General features: G+C 41.4%; 1 protein-coding gene across 1 annotated transcript in view; it reads right to left on the bottom strand.

The window, feature by feature from the left end:
• Positions 1 to 1,784: 1,784 nt before the first annotated feature.
• The window catches only part of LOC128605700 (regulating synaptic membrane exocytosis protein 1-like), an 82,382-nt gene continuing 62,176 nt past the window's right edge, over positions 1,785 to 21,990 (bottom strand). The window contains exons 21-31 of the mRNA XM_053621395.1: positions 13,742 to 13,813; positions 13,498 to 13,563; positions 12,015 to 12,127; positions 11,697 to 11,806; positions 11,392 to 11,552; positions 10,221 to 10,441; positions 5,517 to 5,667; positions 3,868 to 3,980; positions 3,594 to 3,695; positions 3,293 to 3,432; positions 1,785 to 3,183 (exon numbers count right to left, since the gene is read on the bottom strand). Of these exons, the coding sequence (XP_053477370.1) occupies positions 2,971 to 3,183; positions 3,293 to 3,432; positions 3,594 to 3,695; positions 3,868 to 3,980; positions 5,517 to 5,667; positions 10,221 to 10,441; positions 11,392 to 11,552; positions 11,697 to 11,806; positions 12,015 to 12,127; positions 13,498 to 13,563; positions 13,742 to 13,813 (1,462 nt within the window). The 3' untranslated portion in view covers positions 1,785 to 2,970. The remainder of the gene's footprint in view (positions 3,184 to 3,292; positions 3,433 to 3,593; positions 3,696 to 3,867; positions 3,981 to 5,516; positions 5,668 to 10,220; positions 10,442 to 11,391; positions 11,553 to 11,696; positions 11,807 to 12,014; positions 12,128 to 13,497; positions 13,564 to 13,741; positions 13,814 to 21,990) is intronic.

Genomic DNA, 21,990 nt, shown 5'->3' with positions numbered 1-21,990 from the left:
GGCCAGGGCTCTTGAGTTCTTCCTCTCAAAATCTTGGCAAACCATGTCTTCATGGGTCTCACTTTGTTCACAGGGGTATTGTCTTGCTGGAACAGTTTTGGGCCTTTTACTTCCAGTGAAAAAAGTGGAATGTTACAGCATACAAAGAAATCCTATACAATTGTGTGCTTCCAGTTTTGTGGCAACAGTTTGGAGAAGGCCCACATATGGGTGTTATGGTCAGGTGTTCAAATACTTTTGGCTCTATATCTGGCTCTGAACTTCCACTGCCATGCCCATGTCATTTCTACAAAACCTTATGGAAGAAAGCTTTTAGCTGCTGTTAGATATTTTTACAGATTACTTGATTTTATGTTTAAAAATCTTAAAGAAACACAAAAGATAACGTGTATTTTTAAAAGGACACTAGAGGCCTGACAAAAACATTTGGTCATTCAAATGTCAAGGACATTTGGTCAAGTTAAAGAAGTGACAGAAATGAACAATTTCTAAACACTGTTCAGTGTTGTGGTGTAAACATACGCAACGTTTGCAGAGCCACTGTTCTTTTTCCACACAGTCTTTTATTTGTAAATAATAAAAATGAACTCTTGAATATAAAACATACACATCATTTGAGTAACATCTGTTATACAAACAAGAAATGTTGCAGTGAATACTTTCTATTCTGTTTCAGTGGGACACATGAATTGTAAACAATCAGTATCCTTGAGTAATACTGACAAAGGAAAGAAGTCTGCCATAATGGACATGAAAAGTAAACCTTTTTTTATTTATCAAAACAGGATCTCATGGACTTTGTTCTAATGCTGTAACAGATAAGCAGAGGTCCCAATTATAGTGATTATTTTATAGCCACATATATCTGAAAGAACCGGATACTCTGGAGGTGTCATTTCTCAGCCATTGTTCCATTAAATGGAGCCAGGAGACAGAGCATTAATCTATTTCAACTGGGCCACTTTGTAAATATAAGAAAACCTCAAAGCAGACTCATATTTACAGTATGTGCATGGTTGTTTCTGTTTATATATATATATATATATATATATATATATATATATATGCTGTTTTAATTATCTAATTATCATATATAATAATCATTTTCCATATATAGATAGCTCTGGTTTTATACACGTCATCTAGCTCAGTTCTAGCCCCACAGTAGTAGACTACAGAGAACACCAACATCTTCAGTAAAAAATGAGGGCCTCGTGTTTGCTCAGTACTACTGTACAGAACTTATTTATCCATAGGGTTAAAAAAAAAACAAAAAAAAAACGAAAACAATTCAAAAACTCCTCATAGACATTCTGCCCCAAAATGAGGGCTGTGTGCATGGCTGAACTTGGCCAAATGCCCACACATGGAATGAATGGCTTCATTTTATTGGTTAATCTATTAATATCAAGTACGAGCAAACTGTACAAGTACATGCAACATACAAGCTGGCCTACAGTATGTGGAACTAACACACATTTATTTTAGTCTCTTTTTTCTCATCTGTCTTGTTTTACAAAATGTGCATGCAGCTTGGAACGGTTCCAGAGTCATGCTGTTACCCATGTTGGGAAGAGAAGGTGGCAAGTTTTGGGAGGTCACCATCTCAGGCCATCTCCTACACCACCTGTCACTTACTATCACCTTTGTCCAGATGCTCGGGAAGGGAACTTAGTTTCTTTATTAATTTGTTTTATATATATATATATATATATATATATATATATATATATATATATATATATATATATATATATATATATAACTTAAGCTACCACAAAATAAAAAAAATGCAAAAATAGCTGATGATAATTTGGGCGGTTATAATCTTCTTTAAAATTTTGTTTAAAAAAATCAAGCATTTGTGCTTGCTTCAAAATAACTCTACTTGGATAGAAATTCAGTTATGGGCAGGTCCAAAAACAGAATAAACTAAGTCAATTAAAGTGACTGGCTGTTACCTATGTGCATGGTGCCTGTCCATAGTGACCAGTTCTCTATTTTCTTTCAAGAGCTCAAAGTATATCTGAGGGCCAGTTACCTGGGAGGCCAAATGTATTAATGTATTTACGTCAGTTGGCCATTCATTTAATCTCCTGGCCAGGCTGAAATAAACCCCACTCCCAGTGTTCTATTGCGTGTGGTTCTGCATCTTCCTTTAAGCTTATACGACACTGTCAGAATGAGCCATGTGTTCACATTCTACAAGGTGTGTCTGTGTATCAAATATATGAGAAAGTAAAAAAAAAAGGCAAAGCAGTCAGTTGTAACTGCTGTAAACAGACAAAGGTTTTCAAGTTGGCCTCCCCTCTCACACACACCTGATCTGAGTCAGTGGCACACTGACGTGAGCAGAGGCCCTGCACTCAGCGTTCGTGAGGAGGAGGGAAGACTCTGAGAAGACTAACTTTGCCCTTTAACCCCTGACCTCAGGCCTCTCTTTAACAGAGAGGCTTCCTGTACAATTAGGCCAAGGGAGGGGCAGCGTTGTCTTCACTCTCACTGATCCACCATTGCACCTCTGCCTCGCATACTCTCACACATTCCTTATATGGTTAGAAAACTTCTCCTAAATGTTACTGATTGGCAAGAAGCACTCAGGCAACCAGCACCATGGTTGGCTCCTCTCTCTCTCTCTCTCTCTCTCTCTCTCTCTCTCTCTCTCTCTGTCAGCCACAGCGGATTGCTTTCAGCTGCTTCTCATTCCCTCTTTTAATTTGGGCTCGCTCATCATCTCAGCAACATGGCTAAAACAAACAGAACATGCAGTAAGGATCGGAGTGGATCAAGGGAAATCTCAGCAATCCAAAGGCCAAAAATAAAAGAGACGAGAAGTGATTGTCAGGCTCCAGCTAAGCTTTGATCGTGATTCTGTCCGTCTGCCTGGCTGCCCCTCTGGCACTGTATTTTTTTGCCATGGGCCTTTACTCTATTCGGGCATGTTTTATCTCATGTCCTCTCTCCTGTTCACTAGGTCCTGACGCCTGTTGGCCCTGAATCGAGTGATGACTGGGAAGCACGTCGAGTGAGAGGAGCTAGCGTTGGGTCCACCAATGAGGATGGGGGAAACAGTTTATACCAGCCAATCACTGTACTAGAAAGGTCCAGCTCTTCTAAAAGGATCTGTGCAACTCCCATAAAGCATTTGTGGTCCATGCGTCCATAGTCGCCCCACACTATTACCTGTCAGGGAAAACACAACTCACACAATTTTAAACTTGTACACAAACCAAAAACCAAGTAAGAAAGGACAGATAGGATCATACATATAGATTCTACCTCTGTTTCTTACCTGCAAAACTTTACCCTGCGGACTCTCCTCAAACAGCAGTGGCTGCTGATACAATGGGTCAAGTGTTTTTCGTGCAATCTTGGTTTTCTTTTTGGCTTTGCATGCTCCATTATCCAGCAAGTAGACCTTGACATATGGAGCTGTGGACAGCAAACACTATCATCAAATCAGTGAGAAAGTTAAACAACAAAAAAAAAAAGAATAAAACAACACTCTTTGTGGTGCTGTAAAAGTTTCCAAGCTGGCCACCACTCTAACACACTGTTAATCTGAGTCAAAAACAGTATGAGAACACTTTTACCTGGCAGCGATTTGGATCCTGGTTTGTGGGTAAGGCCACGTGCCCTGATCACCTCCACCTCCAACTGCCCCTTTTTATCCATTAAGCCGATCTGAACATCTCCTGAAGCACACATGAACTGACATGAGGATCTTTCTATCTCTTGGGAACTCAAGTAGTGCGACTGGCAGAAAGTAATTACTTTTTCAAGTTTACTTTATCCAGGTTTATTCAATTAATTTATTCAAATTAATTAAAACTAAATTTGAGTCAAAACCCTGGAACGAACACTAACCCATAGACGGTGTTGCTAGGGTCTGCCTCCCAACTAGCTGTGCAGGTCCAAGGCCATCGAGGAAGTCACTGAACTGGCTGTCAGCTCCCAACCTCATCCCTGAGAAGATCAGACTATCACACACACACACACACACACACACACACACACACACACACAAAAACAAATAAAAGTTAAGGAAGATAATTATTAATATGCCTACATCTGAATCTAACCGTAATCTTAACCTGAGTAAATAATACAAGTTGTTTTTTTATTTTAAAAGAAAAGAAAAAAAATGTCTACAAAAGGTCAAAACAGTCAGATATTCCTATTCTACCAAGATATAAAAACATGTCCATACACACAATTCTTTAAATTGTTCTGTTTTAGTTATTACGGTTGTGTGTCAACAGAACCTAAGAGAATTATTTGTGTCTAGGATAAATATGCCTACAGCATGCTTCCATCATGAGATTACTTAGATTAGTAGCAATTATTTACTGTAATTCCATATCCGCTACTAATGACTATACCACTCGAAATATATACTCATATATACTTGAAAAAGTTGGGCGCTGAACTCTGTACATTTGTGAACAGCAGACCTTTATTAAGTGCGGTATGTAAACCATGTCCTGTGCTGCAGCCCCTCAAACACAGGCGATATTTCCTTTGAGACCAGCACAATTTCCATGAGCTAACTCCAACTGGAATGTCTGAGTGCAGTGCCAACCAGTGTCATGCTACCATATAAGAGGCGTAAGTGATATCTCCATTTCATACAAATCAATGTGTAATTAGCTATAAATCACACAGTCGCTTCAATTTTGTCCTTTGTCAAGGCAAGTTGGATTGCTGAGGGTCGGTGTGACCGGCCACGCCACTCTACAGTGAGCAATAGCTGTTCTGTTCTGTGCTCAGCCTGGATCCATGCTAAGGCCCATCTGCACAGATGATAGATATTTTAATTATCAGACGGGTGGAAGGCTCACCATCTGGCTCCAAAAATGGAGCTGCTAAAACAATGGACATATTAAGTGTGCAAATCAGAGCAAAAATAGCCTACCTTAAGCTCTTTTTCCATGAGCTTATCTTTTGAACAATACATCTGTCCAAAAGATGTACGCAACTTGTTCGATCCAAGATACACGTATGACACAAGGTCAAAAAGTCATTAGGTATTCGTACTGTTTGACCGTTTCAACAAAAACAACTATAGCAGCGGTCCTTTGAGTGCGATCCAGGGACCCCCAAGGGTCTGTGAATCATAGAAAGGGGGTGCTTCAGACACCCACCATTATCAAATGTATTAGTATACTTATTACTGAGTTCTTCAAGTTATTAGTGGGTTTCACTTGTCACGAATTAAATTGAACACCTTAAATCCAAACCTCAATAACTCCAAAACCTATAAATACTGTCAATGTGGATCAAATGTATTTTGACTTCAGGAATAAAAAGCTTTCTGGCTCCAATAAATAGCTAAGAACTTAACTGTATAATTTAATATATGGAGCCTAATATTTGAGTACTGTAGTTAGATTTTGTTTGGAGGTGGTCTGTGGAATTAATTTGACAGTTTCAGGCTGCAAAAATTCTAAGAACCCCGGCATAGAGAATATGAAATCAGAGGAGAATTTGTAGTGTGCATGTGTTGTGATACTGACTTCCCCTCAGAGCTGTAACTGTTCATGCTGCCGTCAGTGGACTCGCGACTGGCCTGGCGAGCCATTGCATTGCGGGGATACTCCACTGCCATGCCTGTCTCCTGACTCCTCTGGATCTGACTCGAGCCTTTTGTCTTCTTATTTGCTGCTTCTACAGAGAAATAGTAGACAGGAAAACATTTACTTTACATTACTCAGATTACTAGACAAAAATTTCTCACATGAAAAGGACACTGACAGAGAATTGGTTTGAAAATGAGAAATATTTAACAGCTTTTTGTCAAAGAAGTATATTGCTCCCACTGCTGGCCTTACTCATTCAAGAGGAAATATTGCTGTCTGAGACAAGATGCTTTTTCCACGTTGACTATAAGCATCTCCTGCTGGATAGCATGGGGTGCTGTCTTCACTATTTATGGCCTTTTGATGGATTGCAGATGGCTGGAAAATGCCAGAACCTAAAGGCGTGCTGACTGGGTGTTAAATACAATCGAGGTATGACACACAACCCATAGGATACTTTTACCTTACATAAATGTGCCACCAGCTGCTGGTTCTGATGAGAGGTTCACAGAAACCTGTTTTTGATGTTTGGATTGGAGGTAGCAGATAATGACATTTGCTACTTATAAGAAGAAAAAGCCTGGCAAATACAGAACTATAAAAACAATACCTAAACTAATTTCTCAAAAGTTACTCACTTTCAGTAACTGCTTATCCTGGTCAGGGTCATGGTGGCTCAGGAGCCTATCCTTGGAACACTGGGTGTGACCCTCGATAGCATGCCAGTCCATCGCAGTGCACCATGCACACACATTCACACCTAGCAGCAATTGATCATAGCCAATCTACCTACTGCTGTGTTTTTGGGTAGAGAAAAGAAACCAGAGAACCCAGAGGAAACCCACATGGACATGTGGATGACATGAACAGAAACTCCACACAGACAGAGCTGGATCAAATCTGGGACCATGGTGCTGAGAGGCGACAACACTACCCACCACGCCACCCACTAAACGCTTCCTTTACTATAAAACATAATTATGAGAAAATCAAAGTTTGTCAATTTCACCAATGCTTTACTGAATAAAATCTAGTCATACAGCCAAGTAACTTAACTGTCAATCACTACTCAGCCAGTAGTATAGCTGTTTTTAATTCTCTATTATTTCTGCATTGGATTGTAAATATAAAGATATAGAAAGAATAGAAGATTTTCTCTGCTAACTAACCAATGGAAAGCTACAGGAGGCAGAACAGTTGCTGCACACCACTGCAGCCCTTTAAAATGCTGATTTATAGAACCTCTGCTACCCTGTCTGATTTATCATCTGATAGGCCTTTTAAGATATTGTCCAGGGGCTTGGCAGTTACACAGTCCAAGAATTTTTTTTTTCTCCTTTTTAAATTTGTTTCTTTTTTTTTTCTGATACCCATTTATTAAACCATAAATAGACAACACTTAAAATATGGGATTTTAAAAGATATCAGATTTGACTTCAAAGGAATTTGTCTGCATTACATCTGATTAGGATCCAGGGTTCATCTCAAGCTGACAGAGTTAAATCTTGCCAATGTTAACAGAAAAAATGTTGCCATTCTCAGCAGCTCCAACTCTCACAGGCTTATAGGTCATAACATCCATATCCAGCCTGCTGACATCCTATCTGCTGTAATGACACTGAATATGGGGCATTTGACAAATGCCACTAAAGCAAGTGTGTAAGAAATTAAGAGGGTGAGAGGGACAGTGAAAGAAAGAGACACTTAAAGAGAAATAAATATTACTACTGCCACTTTAACTAACTCTGCAGTTGCTATTGTTCAGGAATCATGTGCCATCAAATACTTTATGTCTTTACATAATACTGCCTGCCTTAAACTGTAACCAGTTACATAATCTGGAACATTTTATAATATTAATAATTACTTACATGTTTTGAATATTTTGTTTGTGCAAATGATCATGAATTTAAAGCTCTCAGGACGATATGTTTAGTAGTAAGGCATCTTACTCAAATACAGTGGTGCTTATAAGTTTGTGAACCTTTTAAAAATGTTCTATATATCTGAATAAATATGACCCAAAATATTATCAGATTTTCACACAAGTCCTAAAAGTAGACAATCAGATCCCAATTAAACAAATGAGACAAAAATACTGTATTATACTTCATTTATTTGTTGAAGAAATTTATCCAATATTATATATCTGTGAGTGGCAAAAGTATGTGAACCTCTAGGATTAGCAGTTAATTTGAAGGTTAAATTAGAGTCAGGAGATTTCAATTACTGGGATGATGATCAGGTGTGAGTGAGTAGCCTGTATTATTTAAAGAAGAGGGATCTAGCAGAGCCTGATCTTCACAACACATGTGGAAGTGTATCATGGCATGAACAAAGGAGATTTTTGAGGATCTCAGAAAAAGAGATGCTCATCAGGCGGGAAAAGGTTGCAAAATCAAAAGGTTACAAAAAAAAAATTGTTAGGACTTCACAAATCCACAGTCAGACAGATTGTGTACAAATGGAGGAAATTCAAGACATTACGGTCTTGACATACGGTCCATGAGGTCATAAAGGAGCCAGGGTAACATTTAACTAAAGGCTGTCTCACATTGGCTAATGTTAACATTCATGAGTCCACCATCAGGAGAACACTGAACAACAATGTGTATGCCAGGGTTGCAAGGAGAAAGCCACTGCTCTCCAAAAAGAACATTGCTGCCCATCTGCAGTTTGCTAAAGATCACGAGGACAAGCCAGAAGGCTATTGGAAAAATGTTTTGTGGATAGATGAGACCAAAATAGAATTTTTGGTTTAAATGAGACAGGAAAACCCTGCATTCCAGCATAAGAACCTTATCCCATCTGTGAAATGTGGTGGTGGTAGTGTCATGGTTTGGGCATGTTTTGCTGCATTTGGGTCTGAACGACTTGCCATCATTGATGGAACAATGATTTCTGAAGTATACCAGTGAATTCTAAAGGAAAATGTGAGGACATCTGACCATTAACTGAATCTCAAGAGAAAGTGGTTCATGCAGTAAGACAATGACCCATAGCACACAAATCATTCTACCAAAGATTGGTTAAAGAAGAATAAAGTTAATGTTTTGGAATGGCCAAGTCAAACTCCTGACCTTAATCCAATAGAAATGTTGTGGAAGGACCTGAAGCAAGCAGCATACTTACCAAGTCTGCTTATAAAATGCGACTTTGAGCTTCTTTTTTTTGTTGTGTTAAAAAATCATGGGTCGTGGGTTGTGTTTTTTTGGGCTTAATTAAAAAAATATGGTTGCTTTTTAGAAAAATCTGACAAGCAACTTCATTTCTTTACATTTATGGCCGCTGTTTTCTCCAATGCATTGATTGACACTGTCTGCTTACAGCTAATAGCCAATCAGTGCAATAATATAAGTGCTGTAGCGTAATTCGTCAAACATTCCACCGCCTTCTCCCTCTCATTGGAGTAAAATCACATTTGTCAGGCCCATACTAATACTAACAGTAGATACATTTGGTTCGAATTTATTTTATTAGGCTATAAATATGTGGCTATGTTACAGCTCCCCCTTAATGCTCCTGTCTTTTTCTCTTTTTCCGTCTCTCCAATCCTATTCTGCTCACAGGTGATCGGAGATTAGTGGATAGTGCGTGTCCTCCCGAGTTTGCTGATTTTTCTAAAATAACTTCTGTTTTTGCTTTCCCAATAAAAGAGTGGTTTCAGTTTAATATGTTGCAGGTTAATTTACTGGTAATAAGTATTAAATAATAAATAATATTGATGATAGTAAATACTCTAATAATGTTGGGCTTGTTTTGGGCTTGTTTTTGAAGCTGTGGTTGCTTTTTTTTTTTTTGCAAGTGTTGGCAACTGTGGCAAGCAGTTCATGTGAGGAAACCCACCAACATCCCAGAGTTGAAGCTGTTCTGCACTGAGGAATGGGCTTAAATTCCTCCAATCCGATGTGCAGGACTGATCAACAGTTACCGGAAACATTCAGTTGCAGTTATTGCTGCACACGGGGGTCACACCAGATACTGAAAGCAAAGGTTCACATACTTTTGCCACTCACAGATATGTAATATTGGATAATTTTCTGCAATAAATAATGAACAACTACAATATTTCTTTCTCATTTGTTTAATTGGGTTCTCTTTATCTACTTTTAGGACTTGTGTGAAAATCTGATGATGTTTTAGGTCCTATTTATGCAGAAATATAGAAAATTATAAAGGGTTCACAAACTTTCAAGCACCACTGTATGAAGCATCTTAATTAAATGTGTCAATTGAATGTACTTAAACATTTAAACACTTACAGAAATCTGATTCATTTCTAGTTCTGATTATTGAGTTTAAGGACACATTTCTATGCTCAGGGTCTTGACATCATGTCAATCACACAGATCCATTTTCCAGATCAGACATTAGTCTGCTGCTAGACAAGTCCAGCATTACCAAAATGTCTAATTATGTAAATATATTCCCAGTTGAAGAATGTCTGATCTCTGCTGTATTACACTAGTCGCTTAAACAGAATGTACACAGATGCCAAACACTTTTAGTGCAAAAATGTTTTCTCATCAGCCATATATGTTATGCATGACTTTTAGAGGCGCAGAGCAACAAAATGAATGTGTCTGTAGACAGTAGCAGTTGCTATAATGGTGTGTGTGTGTGTGTGTGTGTGTATCGCACCCGTTTGGCTGAGCTGAGAGGTGCTCCTACTGCGTCGTGAGGGAATACCCACAATGGCCACCACACGAGCACTAAGACTGGAGCGCCGCTTCTTCCCTCCTGTCCCCAGTGTTCCCAGAGCCGTGTCTGACTGGCTGCCGTCTGTGCGCTCTAAGGTGAAGATTTCACCGCTCACACTCGTGCTCTTCAACATGCTCTGGCTGGATGGGCGAACATGGCAGCTAATACACAATGTGAGAAGAATTTGATTAATTCCACACTCTCTGGCATGATCGATTTATAGTAATCTACTCATAGTAAATGGACAGGAGATGCAGCTTTTAGTCTGTACTCCAGCATAGTAGGTAACAGTAGACTAACTGCAACTATGACTATGAGGTTAAAGTGCAATATGTCAGCTTCTGTTTAAAGGTTATTACATCCAGCATGCATTGGAAAGCTTAGGAAAAGCTAACAACCTGGCAGACCATGAAGGATCGTATTAGTGGATGACAGAAGAGTACTATAGTCCCTTAAAATTGAGAGATCATTAATAAAAATTGGCTGATTTACATAAGGCTATTTGGTAACATTTTCTATGAAGCTCATATTAATAAATGATTATAAGTGTGTTTACTATTCTTTGTACTGTAAGTTGAAACTGATTCCATGCACACATTTATTAAACTTTAATAATGCCCCATAAAGCTCTAATAATGTTTCAGCCTTAATATTTATGACATTTTAAATGTTTATAATGTTTTATAATTGTTTTATATATGTTTGTACAGTACACCACATAGTATTATAACGTGTAGTGACGTTTGCTTTACAACGTGATTATAAGTTATCATGGAATTATTTATAGTACATTATTAGAACTTTATGAGGCATCATTACAGTTTAATGCTTATAAGGAAATATTATAAAAAATTATGAGCACAGTTATGATGATTTTGATTGTGGGCTTCATAGAAAGTGTTACCGCTTTTCTTTTTTTCTCCGTTTTTTATTATAAATATTTCAGTTTCACATACACTATGCAGGAATATACATTTACATAAAAATCTGTAACCACCACACAGCCTGCAGTTAAGTGAACCAAAAGGTCCCAAAGAATTATTAAGAACAAAAAAAATTTAACAAAAAGCACAGATTTTTACTGTGTAGTCTTTTTGTGTGAGTTTCTGACCTGAGGCGACCCCTGGGTCGCTCTGATTGGATGGACATGTAGCTGGTGCTACTGATCCGTGAGGCACTGCTGGCACGAGAGATGGCTGACACATCACTGACATCACTGTCTGAGGATTTATGGGATACATTATCACAGCTCCGTCGCTGCTCTTTATAAAGCTGTTACAGGAGAGAAAAGATGCAGAAGATATAAATCTCAACTACGGGTAAGAGGGGGAAAAAAGGGGATATAATGGGCATTTGTAAATACTGAAGACAAAACCCATATAAAGATGAGAGTGGGGAAAGACAGAAAAGGGTTACCTCTCGTTTGTTCTTGAGCACCCTCTCCAGGTCCTGGCTGGTACTGGAGGGAGCTGGTGTCCTGTAGGAATGTACCTTCATCTGCCGTGTACGCTCCTCTGAAGCAAGAGCTGAAATAAAAATAAACACATGAAAACAAGCATTTGACCAGGCTTCTACATTACATGCAATACGTGCACAGTTATAGTCATTTAAATTCTGTTATGTATTCACACAACATCGAAATCTTATCTTATTTAAGGTTATGGTCACAAGAATTGTATTTATATAAAATGTCAAAAATAAATAAAGGACAGGAAGCATGGCACTGTGCTATACCTTGTTCTACACTACTGCTTTTAGCGGGGACTTGGGGTAACTGTCGGCCTCTGCGTGCTGACGAGGACATTCCTGCCGATGAAGAGTATACCATGCTGGTATGTGGATGAACCCTAGAAATGATGGAAAAAGAAACAAAAAAAAAAAAGAAAAAAAAATTTCTTTGGATACAAGCAACTGATAGAACATAATTTCACATTTAGAGAAATTATTTTCTTATATACATCCTACACAGCACATTTTTACAATAAATATTATGATGTCGATGTTGCACCAATATCTGCTTGATCCTTAATGAAGGTTAAAATTAGTTGGACCTTTAATATATTAACAGTAGGTGTAAACAGGAAATGAGAACAATAAGCAGGAGAAGAAACGGTGTTAGAGACAGATTTGCCCAGTTCAGCCATGAAACTCTGTCTGAGAGCTGATTGGCTCCCTTGACGCCGTGCAACAGCCTATCAGCCACGCTTCTCCACCCTTTATAATCTTGACCAACTTGCCGCCTATGGCTTGCCTGCACTACAAAAATTTTGTATGGGGGGGTAGCTCCTCCTTCCGTTTCCTTTGCATCAGCAGCATGCTTCTCTTCTTTGAGCAAGTATTCGCACTCGCTCAGCAGCAGCATAGCAGATCTAGTCCGGAAGACAAAACCTATCTTCACTCTATCCCCATCTATAAAAGCTCACAATTTCACTCCGAGAGTTGTCATGGCTGAAATACTGAAAGCACAGGAAGAAGTGAAAATAATAAGACCCACAATCTGTCGCAACAAATCCAGGACATTTTTTGGTGTAATAGGAACAGGACCCGTAGAGCAGAAGGCAAAATTAGGTAATGCAGAAACAGAAATAATACTGCTGGTTGTAAATATGTATTTGTGCGTGGGTATATTTCACAATTAGGGGAGCTCTCTCTGCCTAACTTAGGGCTATGATCTAGAGTTGTTGTAACCCCAATCATGTCACCTTACCCAGTAGAGGCAGGGATACCCACTTTTCTCTCAAGCCCTTTACACGAGAGATAGACTGTATTCTTCTGACCATAGTGGAAAGCATGTAATATGCAAGAAAAACATGATAAAATAGAAAATTAAACCAAACTAAAAGCAAAAGCACAGACAAGCTAAAAGCAGATACACTGATTATCAATGACATGAAGGACAGTGATGAGAAAGTAATGAGAAACAAACAGGACCAGTAATACAACTCTGAAGTACACCACATTTTTCCTGTGCAAATATATTATGTGAAAATGTCCCCGTGTTAAAACATAACTGAACTGAACAGTTTGCAAAGAGACTGACACAAAAACACTGAACACAATCAGCAGGCCATGATCTTACCATTAATGTACAACAAAAACTGCACACAGACACAAAATAAATGGAGAGCAGTGCTTTCTGTATCAATGTATTGTGTACTGTATGTATAATAATAAGACGGCAATGAAAAATATGGTATGGTACTGTATGACTCCTTACCGCTCTCGGTCAGATTTTTTCTTGCCATGTTTCTGACAGCTAGGCTTGTCCAGAATTCTTGGCTGCCTATGATTTGTAAATGGTTAAAGCAAAACAAGAAATAAAATGATGAGAGGAAAGTACTGAGTAAATGATGATGATGAAAGGAAATTCTGTGTGTAATGCTGTGTGTGCATGTGTGTGTGTGACTCTATCAGGAATGAAATTGTAATCTGGTTTATCCTCCTCTGTGTAGCCAGTATACCTCTGTGCCCCGGGCCTTGCACTGAGGTGGTTTACTGTCTCCTGAGTAGGAAAAATAGGCTCCAAAATCCAGCTGATGCGTGTGATCAAATCAGAGACACGTGGATGACAGTGAGATGAAGAGACAAAGACACAGACCCACAGAAATTGTTACAGAATGGATGAAAGACAAGGCTTCTCTTTTAAGTTACATTTTAAAGACAAGCAAAATGTGCAATGAAATGGGAATGAGGAGCAATATACTACTGTATATCTTCAAATGATGGTCAAATTCTCATAAGGACATTGATCCACAGAGCAAATAATAACATACACTGTAAGGAGTTTAGTCTGTGAATGTAAGTTTTGGACAACTTTATGGATATCTGTACAATCTGTCTGAAAATCTGTGCAGAACAAACAATATCTTAGCAAGTGAAAATCTTGAATACAGGAAACATTACCTAATATTTCTTATCAGCCCCAATTCCAAAAAAAAAAATTAAATGTACATAAAAACAGAATGCAATGTTTGCAAATTTCATAAACCCATATGTTATTCACAATAGAACATATGAAACATATCAAATGTTTAAACTGAGGAAATGTACCATTTTACGAAAAAAAAAAAACAAAAAGGTAATTTTTAATTTGATGGCCATAACACGTCTCAAAAAATTTGGGTCAACAAAAGGCTGGAAAAGTAAGTGTTACTAAAAAGAAACAGCTGGAGGTTAATTGGCAGCAGGTCAGTAACATGATTGGGTATAAAAAGAGTATCTTAGAGAATCAGAGTCTTTTAGAAGTAAAGCTAGGCAGAGGTTCACCAATCTGTAAAAAAACTGCATCTATAATATGTGGAAAAATTTCAGAATAATGTTCCTCAATGTAAAATTGTGAAGACTAGGAATATCTAATTTACAGTAGATAATATCAACATATTCAGAGAATCTGGAGAAATCTATGTGTGCAAGAGACAAGGGTGAAAATCACTATTGCATGCCGGTGATCTTTGGGCCCTCAGCTGGCACTGCATTAAAAACATGCATGATTCTGTAATGGAAATCACTGCATGGGCTCAGAAACACCTCCAGAACTCATTGTCTGTGAACACAGTTCACCGTGCCATCCACAAATGCTGGTTAAAGCTCCATCATGCAAAGAAGAAGCCATATGTGAACATGATCCAGAAACACAGCCATCTTCTCTGGGCCAAAGCTCATTTAAAATGGACTGAGGCAAAGTGGAAAACTTTTCTGTGGTCAGACGAATCGAAATTTGAAATTCTTTTTGGAAACCATGGATGCGGCACCGCGTCCTCAAAACTAAACATGATTAAAGAGGAGAGGGACCATCCGGCTTTTATATCAGCACTCAGTTCAAAATCCTGCATCTCTGATGGTATGGGGGTGCATTAGTGCCTATGGAATAGGCAGCTTGCACATCTGGAAAGGCACCATCAATGCTGAAAGGTATATACAGGTTTTAAAGCAACATATGCTTCTATTCAGATTCCATCCCATCTTTACTTCTGAGAAACTCTGCCTCTCTTAGATACTCTTTTTATACCCGGTCATGTTACTGACCTGTTGCCAATTAACCTCCAGCTTTTTCTTTTTAGTAACACTTACTTTTCCAGCCTTTTATTGCCCCCCTCCCAACTTTTCTGAGACATGTTGCAGTCACATTTCCTCAGTTTAAACATTTGATATGTGTTCTACGTTCTATTGTGAATAACATATGAGTTTATGAAATATGCAAATTATTGCATTCTGTTTTTATTTACATTTTAAACAGCGTCCCAACTTTTTGGAATTGGGGTTGTATATACAGTTGAAATCAAAATTATTCAACCCCCATTGCAAGTCAGGTTTATTGTCAAAATTTACAGACTCTCAGCTGTTTGCAATGAACAGATCAAACAAAAGCAATTGAAACAGTTATGAACATTTCAAGTGGTTCCCCAAATTCAACTGAAAATGCAACTTATAATGATTTCTCCAGTTTCAAAATTATTCAACCCCTTCATGGCAAGCATCTTTAGTACTTAGTAGAGCACTCTTTTGCAGTTATGACCTGCTGCAAATGAGACACCAGCTTCTGGCAGCATTCCTGAGGAATCTTAGCCCATTCCTCATGAGCAATGGCCTTCAGATCAGTAATATTCTTGGGTTTGCATGTTGTAACTGCTTTCTTCAAATCCCACCAGAGAAGTCAGGTGACTGTGATGGCCCTGTAGAATCTTCCAGGACTTCTTCTGCAACCAAGCCTTGGTGGTATTTGAGGTATGCTTGGGATCATTGTCTTGTTGGAAGGTCCAATGATGCCCAAGCTTCAGCTTCCTCATAGACAGCATGAAGTTTTCTCCTAGGATTTCCTGATACTTCAATGAATCCATCTTGCCTTCCATATGCTGCAGGTTTCCAGTGCCAGAGGTTGCAAATCAGCCCCAGAGCATCACCGAGCCACCACCATGCTTGACTGTGGACAGAGTGTTCTTTCTTCATTCTTCTTCCTCCAGACATACTGCTGATTGTTCATGCCGAAAAGTTCCAGTTTTGTTTCATCGCTCCACAGAACAGAATCCCAAAACTTCTGTGGCATACTTATATTAATTTGAGCCGAATTTTCTTGTGCTTTTGGGTCAGTACTGGTGTACGTCTTGGAGTTCTGTCATGGAAACCTTGTGCGTTTAGTACATGCCTTACTGTGCTCACTGAAACCTCAGTGCCTGTTGCCACCAAGTCTTGCTGCAGGTCTTTTGCAGTCACTTGAGGATTTTTCACAAACTGCCTTCTCAGAAATCTGGTTGCAGCCATTGTTAGCTTCCCTTTTCTGCCCTGTCCAGGTAGTGTACACTCAACAAACCCTTAGCAAGTTCAGGTATTTCATGTGTTCCAGCTCATTCACACCTGGTGCAAGTAATGAAGCCCTTGATTAGTTGCATCAGGTGTGCTTGAGACAACACCTGTTTTGCATATTTGTGCTGTTGTGATGGATTCTATTCATGGGGTTGAATAATTTTGAGACTGGAGAAATCATTATAAGTTGCATTTTCAGTTGAATTTGGGGAAACCACTTGAAGCATTCGTTGTGTTGAACTATTTCAATTGCTTTTGTTTGATTTGTTCATTGCAAACAGATGAAAGTCTGTAAATGGTCAACACTCAGTACATTTACATGGACAACAATAATACGATATTAAGACAATACTCTGATTAAGAAACTACCATGTAAACAGCAATTTTTGATTACCTTAATCTGACTAAAGTCATACTCGAAGTAAACACAAATCGAATTAAGATGTGTGGAGTATTCCTATTTTAGTCACTGTATCGAAGTCTATTACTGTCATGATTCCCCCTTGAAGCAGCGTGCTCTAAGCGCGAATGCGCAAGCACCTGCTTTTCCAATGTTGACAGCAGTGACGTTTCAGCATGTGCTTTTGTTATTGTTTATGTCATGTCTCCTCCCCGTCCTGTCATTGGTTGTCATGTCACGTGTGTCTGGATTACCCTCAGCTGTTAGCAGTTGCGAGGGTAATCATATCAGCATATATACCGCATGCCTTGCAACACTCAAGGCGGAATATTAGACTAGAATAGAGTAGATGTGTTTAATGCGTTCCATAGTCATAGTCATAGTCAGTTTCATGTTTAGGCTCGTTAGTTTAGTTTACTGGTTTCTCCGCTACCAGTCCCTCGCTGTATGCCACGTTTCATGTTTTGTTTATTGACCCTGTCTTCCGTACCACGACCTTGATCTCTGCCTTGCCCAAGTTAATGCCAGTTTGCCGATCGTCTGACCTTGCATGTTTTGGATTACGTTTTGGATTACGATTTGGATTTGTCTGCCTGTCTTTCTTTAAATAAAACTCTCGTTCGAACTGCGATTGCATCCGCCTTATCTTCCGTTCCGTCACGAGACGTGACGGAATATTCCGCCGCACCATGGATGCAGCATGAGGACGAGAGAGAAGTCAAGCTACGGAAACCAGGGAAGTAATTGGACAATACCTCATCAGGGAACGCTCGGATTACTGGCCGCGTTTTTCATCGGTGCAATTTCCTCAAAGGTACGACATCGAGCTTCCGCCAGAGACAGCGGGATTGGGGACCTACCCGCTGGGGTTTCTGTTTAGCTGCCAGGTGTATTTTTGCAGCCTGGCATATCCCAAACCTAATAAGAGACAGTGGATCGGGTTCATGGTGTCCTGGTTTTGCGGTCCGGCCCGTGACTGGGCGGAGCAGCTGGTGAGTGCTGGGTCCTCAGCCCTCCATGATGTCTCACAATTTTCAGAACTGTTTAGGGAGGAGTTTTCACAGCCCGGACAACTTCGTGGTCTTGATTTACTGGGGTGGAGAGTAAATGGACATCCCCAGGCGGACCCGCCATTCAACCTCTATTATGAGGAGATGGACAGGGCAGTAACCAGCGATCCGCTTCAGGTTCCGGCCAACGCGGGGGAGAAGTCTCCAAGATGCATGACTGAGGGCTGCGGGAGAGAGACTCAGCTTCAATGTCCCACCTGCAAGAAGCTGGGACTCCAGGAAGCTTTCTTCTGCTCCAAGGAATGCTTCAAGAGCAGCTGGCATCAGCACAAACGTTTACACAGAAGAGCCCCAATGACACTACGGCCAGGAGTCATGCTCATGTCCAAGCCTGCTGACTCGGTTCCGTTCATGTCCAGCCCAGTTAACCAAGTTCCACTCACGTCCAAGCCTGCTGACCAAGTTACGTTCACGTCCAAGCCTCCTGACCCAGTTGACCAAGTCATGCTCAAGTCCAAGCCTGCTGTCCAAGTCATGCTCATGTCCAAGCCTGCTAACCAAGTCATGTTCAAGTCCAAACCTGCTGACCAAGTTCCGTTCACGTCCAAGCCTGCTGACCCAGTTGACCAAGTCATGCTCATGTCCAAGCCTGCTGACCAAGTCATGCTCATGTCCAAGCCTGCTAACGAAGTCATGCTCAAGTCCAAACTTGCTGACCAATTTCTGTTCACGTCCAAGCCTGCTGACCCAGTTGATCAATCATGCTCAGGTCCAAGCCTGCTGATCAAGTCATGCTCAGGTTCAAGCCTCCTGACCCAGCTGACCAAGTCATGCTCATGTCCAAACCTGCTGACCAAGTGCAACCCACGCCCAAGTCTACCGACCTGGTCGCCCAAGTTCAGCCCACGCCAAAGTCTACCGACCCGGTCGCCCAAGTTCAGCCCACGCCCAAGACTACCGACCCGACAACCCAAGTTCTGCCAAAGCCCGAGTCTGCCAACATGCACAGCCAAGTTTTGCTCACGCCCGAGTCTGCCGACACGCACAGCCAAGTTCTGCTCACGCCCGAGTCAACCAACATGGCCGCCCAAGTTCTGCCCATGCCCAGGGTTCACCTGGTGACCTCAGAGCCCCAGCCTGAGATCTACGAGGAGATCTCAACTCCAGAGCTGCAACCTTCCTGTTCAGCTGTGGACGTCGCTCAGCCTTCCTGTTCAGCTGAGGTCGTCGCTCAGTCTTCCTGTTCAGCTGAGGTCGTCGCTCAGTCTTCCTGTTCAGCTGAGGTCGTCGCTCAGTCTTCCTGTTCAGCTGAGGTCGTCGCTCAGTCTTCCTGTTCAGCTGTGGATGTCGCTCAGCCTCCCTGTTCAGCTGTGGATGTCGCTCAGCCTCCCTGTTCAGCTGAGGTCGTCGCTCAGCCTTCCTGTTCAGCTGTGGTCGTCATTCAGCCTCCCTGTTCAGCTGAGGTCGTCGCTCAGCCTTCCTGCTCCATGGCGAACATCGTTCCCCCCTCCTGCTTCGAGGAGAGCTACGCTCCTCTCCCTGGCCTCACGGAGACCCATGCTCCTCTCCCTGGCCTCACGGAGACCCACGCGCCTCTCCCTGGCCTCACGGATACCCACGCTCCTCTCCCTGGCCTCACAGAGACCCATGCTCCTCTCCCTGGCCTTACAGGGGATTTCCCTTCGCTTTCCTGCACTCCTGAGTACAGGGCTCTGTTTCCCTGTTCAGCCAAGGACGTCGCTCTGCTTTCCTGCTCCGCCGAGGATGTCGCTCTGTTTCCCTGCTCCGCCGAGGATGTCGCTCTGTTTCCCTGTTCAGCCGAGGACGTCGCTCTGCTTTCCTGCTCCGCCGAGGACGTTGCTCAGCCTGTCTGCCCGACTGTGGTTGTTGCTCTGCCTACCTGTTCAGCCGGGGACGTCGCTCTGCTTTCATGCTCCAACGAGGACGTCGCCCTGCTTCCCTCCTCTGCTGAGTACAGCGCTCTGTTTCCCTGTTCAGCCGAGGATGTCGCTCTTCTCTCCTGCTCCGCTGAGGACGTCGTTCTGCCTTCATGCTCCGCCGAGGACTTCGCTCAGCCTGCCTGCCCTGCTGTGAATGTCGCTCTGCTTCCCTGCTCCGCAGAGGACGTCGCTCTGCTTCCCTGCTCCACTGATGACGTCGCTCTGCTTCCCTGCTCCGCCGAGGACGTCGCTCTGCTTCCCTGCTCCGCCGAGGACGTCGCCCTGCTTCCCTGCTCTGCTGAGTACAGCGCTTTGTTTCCCTGTTCCGCCAAGAACACCGTGCGGTGGCCTGGCTCTGCTTGGGACATTCTGCCCAGGGGCCGGGGCCACCAAAGAAGTTGGATGTCTCGGGGCACTCCGGGAGGAGTGCCTTTGGGGGGGGTTCTGTCATGATTCCCCCTTGAAGCAGCGTGCTCTAAGCGCGAATGCGCAAGCACCTGCTTTTCCAATGTTGACAGCAGTGACGTTTCAGCATGTGCTTTTGTTATTGTTTATGTCATGTCTCCTCCCCGTCCTGTCATTGGTTGTCATGTCACGTGTGTCTGGATTACCCTCAGCTGTTAGCAGTTGCGAGGGTAATCATATCAGCATATATACCGCATGCCTTGCAACACTCAAGGCGGAATATTAGACTAGAATAGAGTAGATGTGTTTAATGCGTTCCATAGTCATAGTCATAGTCAGTTTCATGTTTAGGCTCGTTAGTTTAGTTTACTGGTTTCTCCGCTACCAGTCCCTCGCTGTATGCCACGTTTCATGTTTTGTTTATTGACCCTGTCTTCCGTACCACGACCTTGATCTCTGCCTTGCCCAAGTTAATGCCAGTTTGCCGATCGTCTGACCTTGCATGTTTTGGATTACGATTTGGATTTGTCTGCCTGTCTTTCTTTAAATAAAACTCTCGTTCGAACTGCAATTGCATCCGCCTTATCTTCTGTTCCGTCACGAGACGTGACAATTACAGACATGTACACACCTTAATCACACTATTAACATTGTGTGGGAGTTTTCACCGCATTTTGCGACAGGACACATACACACACAGCAGTGCGCAACTGTTTGACAGCAAACAAGAGAGCATGACTGCATCCGAAAAGGGACAAAACTTTTCAGATGTGTTCCCTTGTTTAGCTTGGATTATTGTGTAGTATGAGTCAAATTAGATAGTTTTGAGGTCTTTTAAATAAGGAATAAAAGATAAGGCATGCTGTTATGGAAAAAATAATCAACAATTTAATTAGACTTAATCTTGTGGAATTTCCGCAAAACAAGTTTACGTTACGCCATTTACATTATAGCAGCTATAAACAATAAAGTCATTCTGTCAGCAGCCTTCCTTTTTTTTCACTCCTGAAGTTAATGCAGCTTGTCATGTTCCCAAGAAACCAGCAAATCCTCCATCCTGAAGACTTTCCCATGGTGGAAAATTTAAAATTATAGTTTTACCTCTGACTGTTACAAAGCGCTAACAGTAGAGGCTCTTCCCAAAAATGCTAAATAATTAACTTCTCATAGAAGTGCCACCATTTCAATGATTATGCACATTTTAAAAATCAGTTTAAATGGGTAGTCCACCATTCAAGTCCTAGCTCCTGTGGCATAAAATAAATCACCACCTTCTGGCCAATTAGAATTGAGAATTCGACAGCTCTGTGGTATAAAACACTATATGGCCAAAAGTTTGTGCGCACCTGACCAATCACACTCATATGTGCTTTTTGAACATCCCATTTCAGATGCAGTCCCTGCCCTTTCTATTATAATAACCTTCACTCTTCTGGGACAGCTTTCTACTAGATTGTAGACTGTGGCTGTGGGGATTTGCGCTCATTCAGTCACAAGAGCATCCCATTTCAGATGCAGTCCCTGCCCTTTCTATTATAATAACCTTCACTCTTCTGGGACGGCTTTCTACTAGATTGTAGACTGTGGCTGTGGGGATTTGCGCTCATTCAGTCACAAGAGCATTAGTGAGGTCAGGCACTGATGTCAAGCAAGGA

The sequence above is a fragment of the Ictalurus furcatus genome, chromosome 3 (genome assembly GCF_023375685.1).
Source record: "Ictalurus furcatus strain D&B chromosome 3, Billie_1.0, whole genome shotgun sequence".
In the NCBI taxonomy this organism is placed as follows: Eukaryota; Metazoa; Chordata; class Actinopteri; order Siluriformes; family Ictaluridae; genus Ictalurus; species Ictalurus furcatus.
Note: the sequence above shows the minus strand (reverse complement) of the source record. Positions and strands in the feature narration are given on the sequence as shown.